The sequence below is a fragment of the Lactuca sativa genome, chromosome 5 (assembly GCF_002870075.4).
Source record: "Lactuca sativa cultivar Salinas chromosome 5, Lsat_Salinas_v11, whole genome shotgun sequence".
Classification (NCBI taxonomy): Eukaryota; Viridiplantae; Streptophyta; class Magnoliopsida; order Asterales; family Asteraceae; genus Lactuca; species Lactuca sativa.
In genome coordinates, this window is record NC_056627.2 from 18,653,949 (window position 1) to 18,660,517 (window position 6,569).

Below are 6,569 nucleotides of genomic sequence, written 5' to 3' on the forward strand. Positions count from 1 at the left end.
TGTATCTTTATAATTGTTATTGGAAAAACATATTGTATTCTTAAGTCACTTTGTATTTTATTGTTATATAAATCAAAGTAATGTATTATCTTTATAAACTTTTTTTTGTTAAAATTGTTTAAAATTGCTATTTGCTCCATACCCCTAGATGCACTGACATGCCTTATACAACACAATAGAAAGTATTTTGCATGCTTTGTGCTTTTTCCGGGAAGAGTTCACCAATTAAGTCATTAATTGGGCTTGGAGGCATAACAAGCATCATTTGAGGTTAAACATTGTTTAAGTGATTTAAAACTTGAAAAATCACTCCACACCAACTCAACAAGATAAGTAGAAGTTCGCTATTTAGGAAAGAATTATTTAAATAACAACCATGCTATTAAAAATCATCAATAAAGCTCAATGACAACATGACAACAATGTAAACATAATGCCATGCGTGATAGCCTATACATCCAACTCCCAAGTCACCAAAAGTTCAATGCACCTCACAATAATAACCATAGAGAAAGTTATCACATAACAAATAGCAAACACTCGTAACACTATGATATGCATTGATTCAAGAACGTTTTTCATACAAAAAAAATCATGGAAAAAGGACCAATTTTTACATCATAGGCGTCGACTGAACATATGTAGTGTTCACAATCTTTCGAAGAGAACAACTTGTGTAATCTCTTAAACATAGATACAACAAACACAGAATTCACAGTAGCATTCGGTTGACTGTTGACAAATCATCGAGTCGTTGAAACCCCATCATCATCATCATCACCATTAATGGCTCGAACTTTGTGGCAAACGAAACGAACCACCAGCATAGAGCATTTGGTAAACGGGTCTAATCCTGATAGTTAATATCAAACTCAAGATGGTCCCTAAACCACAAACACAAGCAAGAACAAGAAACGTGAACCGAAAACATGCGGGGCCCATGCACGTAGTCCCACCTTGCCTAGCTTCCTCGGTGTCATAAATGTAACCAGCAAGCATACCAGAAAACAGAAGTGCCCCCAGAGGGTTCCCTAGCTGCATAAAGTTGAATATCAACCCAAAGTTTTTCAATCCAAAAAGCTCAGAAGATGTCGAGATCATTATTGCAATTTGAACACCATAGCACGTTCCAAGCAACGCGGTTGCAGCGTATAATGTGCCATTTAGAGCCGATGCATATAGAAGATAGGTTAACACCATTATCACTTGTGTTGCCATCGTCCAAAACGTACGAGGGATCGCATTTAACCTAACACAAAACACCCAAATTTTGTAACAATGTAATTTACAAAACATAGTATCAAGAAGAAAGAATGGATTACCTTACAAAGTATTCTGAAACAGCACCTCCACCAAGCCGACCAAGAAAATTGCAAAAGCTGAAAAGACTCAAGAGTGTATTTGTATCATCAACACCAAGCGAAGCTCCGATTTGAGCCAAATTGTTGAGAACAGTGACTCCGGAGCCAACGCCAAGAAAGTAAGCAGTCCATAGAAGCCAAAAATCAGCCTTCACCATGGCTTCACGAAACGAGAAGTCCTCCCCTCGTCTAGGTCTTCTTTTCTTCATCTTCACCGCACCTTCTCCAACAGCAAGAAGCATATCCACATCTGACACATCATCGCTGTCATTGAAGCTCGTAAGATTTGCAGCTGAAGATGAAAGTGTTAACAATGGGTCTGTTTTCGAATCACCCTCTCCTAATACCAAACTGTCGGAAGATCCAGGTGGCCGGATTAGCTTCTTGCGAGCGGGAAACAGAGTCATTTTGATCGGAATTGCTAGAGGCGCGAGTAAAAAAACCACCATAATCGCAATAAATGTGTAGGAGATGGTGTTGCTTATGTTCAAGGTGCCTTTAAGCATCGTTGTGGTTAAGAGAAAGATTGCGAGTATGAGACTTGAGCCTTGGGTGAAAAGAAAGTGGCCATTTTCCGATGGGTCTGCTTCAAAAGCAGGAGTACATGGTCGAACATAATACATCAAGGATAAACATATAACAGGAATCCCAATTGTGAAAACGAGAACGATTGCTGAAGCTGATCCGTTTAGCAACATGGTGCAGACTTCTGTGAAAACCGCAGCGCTTAAAGCAATGTAACCTTTGAGAAGTCCGGCGACTGTTCCCCGACTCAGAGGGAAATTTCTCAAGTTTGTAACGATCACTGCTGTTCCTAACCATGCGCTGCTGTTAGCAGCGAGTACGAGTGCTATCCATAACTGCAAACAAATCAGATTATCGTAATTTAAGCAACTTGTGAAAAAAAATCTGTACGGTTTTAAATGGTGAAGATCACTTCAAAGTCGTTAAATTTGATTAACTTTTTGATCTTGATGAACTCTAATTGAACTGTTAGACTATTCAAGATCATGACTTTATGTGTTTGATTGATCGCTAAAATGGTGACATGTTTGAGCAAATCATGTCGATCGCGTCACCTTCGATCCATAAGTTCTAGCTAATTAATGGCGAGATATAAAAGGTCATTTAGCATAATTAATAGCAATCAAACCTCAAAACTAAATGCTTCTTGCGGATCGTTTCTAGCAATTCAAATCTTGGAGGTTTCACTAGTTGAATCAGCTTAAAATAAGAGAAAGATTAACTTGTGAACAAATCCCATTAACCGTTTTTCAGAAAGAAACAGTCCTAAATTCGATCATGGAAATGGGTATGCAAAAAAATTAACAAAAATTGAATCTTTATGAAGAAATACTTACAATCCAGTAAGGCAAATTGACTATAGTCCGAGTGATAGCAAGCCAGAGGACGCCATAACCGAAGAAAGAAGAAAAAACACCGACGAGAAGCACAGCCCATGGAGGGAAATAATTGCAAGCGATGCCAGGAAGAATCCCTGTGTTCTCGCCAAAATCATTAGCAACACCAAGTATCGTAAGCTGTTGTTGAGAGAAACCCAGCACGGATTTGAGAGAATGAGAGTACAGAGGGAAACAGTAGGAGTTGCCGGCGCAAATTCCGATCCAAACCGCGGCTGCGAAGCCCACCCACGGCGGCCTGGTTCCGGCCTTGACAGCGTTCATAGTGAATTGGTACAAAGAATCAAAAAAGGTAGAAAGGTGGGTATTAAGAATGATGAAAGCTTTGATGAATCGTGATGTAATTATGTACGAATAGAGATTGTGGTTATGAATGATGTCGACAGCATCATTTCAAGATCCAATCCAACGTTCGTCCATTTGGACACGAAGGTGACAGTTTGGCACGCTTTTAAGTTTTCATTTGGTCGTTAGATCTTGAAATCGCTAGATATTATTTATAGTTTATTACCAATCTAATATATTCAATTACATGGTTTGTTATGGGTTTTTATCAATGATGCTATACAATCAATCCAATTAAAAACCGGACGGAGAATCGGAGACGAGAACGGTTCAACAACAATCGGTTTTATGCTAATTTTTAGATTAGAGCGAACCGGACGCTTTCTTAAAAAAACAGGTTGAACCGATGTAATAGAACCAGTAAAAAACCGTTTGAATCTGTTTATTAGATATTGATAATTGGATTTCATATAGCCCGTTAAATGCATTTCCAAAGAAAATTGGACAGTTTAATCAATCAGGTTAACCGGAGTATATACAACTTGAAAACCGACCTACATCATTGTCATATATATAAGACAATTATTGGTTTATATACATATATGTATGTAAGAAAATAGAAAATACATAGAAATTACTAAATCTCTGATAAACCTACGGTGGACAAAAATAATAATCAGACCAGCTTAACTTAAAAAAAGATTTTTAAAACATTGATCTATAGACACTATTAAATTTGATTTGATTTCAAATCGACCAGTCGATTAAATAATTATAAATTAGCTAAGCCAAACAATTTATTCGTTTTGAACAATTATAAATTATCAAGTAGTAAAGTACATAGATAAATAAATATATAAGTAAAGGATACTTCTTTTTGATGTGTTTTCAACATACAATATTTCTGTTTATAAAATTCCAATACTCTTAAGATAATTATTAACTAATACAAATAAGAAAAAAAGAGAAAAACTTTAAGATTGTCAAACCTTGAAGAGTTTAGAAAGTTAAAACATTTTAAGTCATGATTATTCATAACATTCTTTTTGTTTTGCCTGTTACTCCTTTTGGAAAATGATAGTGGCAAAAGTGTAGTTAAGTTTGTTATGTAGGGGTTAATTGGATGAGGATGGGACTATTATGAGTGTCTAAACCGTCCCCTCAAGAACTTTAAGGTCATATTTGCGGTGTAAATTGGGGGACCACGAGCCGCGGTTGATGTTGTTGACACGGCACTTGCGATTACGATTGGAGTCTACTCATTTTTAGTGTTAGGCCTCCAAAAATTTAGTGCGAATCGATGAAAGTAGAAAATCAAATTATCGGCTTTAGACGATAAGTTTTCATGATTTTTGATTTGATATGTTTCGGAACCGTCATTGAAACCATATTCTTTTTAAAATTCTTTACGTTTTTACTCGAGTTGTGGACATATGTTCTAAGTAGGGTGTAATCGAGTCGAGTTGAATCGACTGTTGTCAAGCACGAAACTCGACTCGACTAAAAACTCAGACGCGGAACTCGACTCAAGCCTAAATATTAAACTTGGGTTCGAGCTCGAAAAAGTAATTGACACTCTCGAGCTCGACTCAAATATTTATTAAAAATATATAACTACATTAAATTGAAATGGAAATATGATTAAGCTTGTAAGTTCGACTCGAATACGATCAATTATGTAAAATATGAATAAAGGGTAAAAGTATAAATATGGCTAAGCTCGATTAAGCTCGCAAGCTTCACGAGCCGAGTATTTCAAGACTCGAGCACGACTCGATAATATACTCGAGTAGTTTGAGCTCGACTTAAACCGAGTTGATTTCAAGTATTTTTCGAGTCAGTCGTGAGTATCTCACGAGCTGGCTCGACTCAGTTACACTTATGGTTCTAAGCCAAAGCCAAACTCATGGTCGCTCCATATTAAGCCCATGTTTGTATCGCCATTTTTTACAAAGTAATATTCGATTTATTATTATTAATGAGAGATGATTATTCACGGAAAACTCATAATTATCGCGGTATCACCCTATGAGAGCAAAGTTACCTTCTTTTATTCCCTCTCTAAGATCTCAATCATCTTTCCTTAACCTTAGTTGTCGGCGCCCTTCGTCTTTGCAATGCCCTTTTTGAAGCATTCTCATCATTAACTTTACCATGATGAACTCTCCTAACCTCGAAAACCCTATGAAACCATCAACATCAAATCATATATTCATCTCATAGTTATTTTTGACCGCTTGAATTAATTATGATACATGGCGAGTACTTTTCCAACTCATTGTATCGAATTTGGAGTTAAAGATCATCTTGAAGAACCCAATGAAAAATCCCTTCATACCTCTAATAATACTAAATGTATTTACATTAATTCCATCGTGAAGTTGTTGATCTACAGAACAATTTCACAACCTATGATGCATATGATCTTGAGAAAAGTGCAACAACTACACAAATATGGAAGAATCTCGAGACACTCTTTTATGGTAAAAAAAAAAAAAAAAAAGACGCCAAGGCCATTCAATTGCACAATGAACTACATAACATCTTGATTGGTGATTAATCCACCATAGAATATTGCACATGCATCAAATCGATTATCAACCTCCTTGGCAACATTGATACCACCGTTTTTTTTTTAAAATGGCTCCATACATCATCAATTGCCTCTCTGTCAATTCACTATGTTGCGAGTCGTATACATCATTTTTCGCCTCTTCCCTTTTTTTGGAGAGGGACAAAGGATGAACTAAGTTAAAAATCACTCATTCCAAGCATCTCAAAGTGAATATTCATTGTCTCTTACCGTTCTCGCCACCAAACAGTTCAAACCATGGTAATTCTAATCATGGGGTGGCCAACTGCAAAGGTTATTATGGGGGTCAAATTGATCGAGTTGGTTGTGGTTGGTGTTTGGGGTGTCAAACCCAACAAATAATAGAGGTACGACAGACTCCAAATACACTACTTTATTGTACTAAATAGTAGTACAATGCAAGCAGGGTAGAACCACAGACACATGGGAAAAAAGTCTATACATCTTTGCGTAAGGTACTTTGATCACAAAAGGGGGTTTTGTTTGCAAAAGTAAAATAATAAAATAACAGTCTACTTTAAAAACATTCAGAAAATAAAATAAACTTGTAAACAATTTGATTGAAGGATTCTAGTTCTAGTTCCCAATGTTGTTATTCAACTTGATTATGACTTGATGTAATTCATGATTGTTATTCTAAGATAGTACTAAAAGATATTAACATGCTCTAATACCTCTCGCTTGCTAAATTATCTAACCAAAACAAGCTCTTTGACTAGAGCTAGTTTTACTAATTCAACATAAACACGCTCTTAGATTGTATTGAAAAACTGCATTAAGTTTTGTACAATCTTCCCAACAATGTTCATTTCTTCTCATACGCTCGGAAGTGTGAAAACATGTGGTATATGTATTACAATAAGAAAACTTATTGTTTATTACCAATTATTAACTTATTAGAACGATTAG

General features: G+C 36.2%; 1 protein-coding gene across 1 annotated transcript; it reads right to left on the bottom strand.

Annotated features, from left to right (window-relative positions):
- Positions 1 to 530: 530 nt before the first annotated feature.
- Positions 531 to 3,242, bottom strand: LOC111910547 (protein NUCLEAR FUSION DEFECTIVE 4). The gene is made up of 3 exons (XM_023906383.3): positions 2,723 to 3,242; positions 1,323 to 2,221; positions 531 to 1,249 (listed from the first exon to the last, which is right to left on the bottom strand). Exons 1-3 carry the CDS (start codon positions 3,044 to 3,046, stop codon positions 784 to 786), a joined length of 1,689 nt encoding a protein of 562 aa, XP_023762151.1. The 5' UTR covers positions 3,047 to 3,242; the 3' UTR covers positions 531 to 783.
- Positions 3,243 to 6,569: the final 3,327 nt, after the last annotated feature.

Coding starts and splice junctions, on each gene's coding strand:
- LOC111910547 (XM_023906383.3), bottom strand. CDS start 3,046: ATGAACGCTGTCAAGGCCGGAACCAGGCCGCCGTGGGTGGGCTTCGCA. Junction 2,222..2,722: donor TCAATTTGCCTTACTGGATT/GTAAGTATTTCT, acceptor ATTTGTTTGCAG/TTATGGATAGCACTCGTACT. Junction 1,250..1,322: donor GTTTCAGAATACTTTGTAAG/GTAATCCATTCT, acceptor GTTTTGTGTTAG/GTTAAATGCGATCCCTCGTA.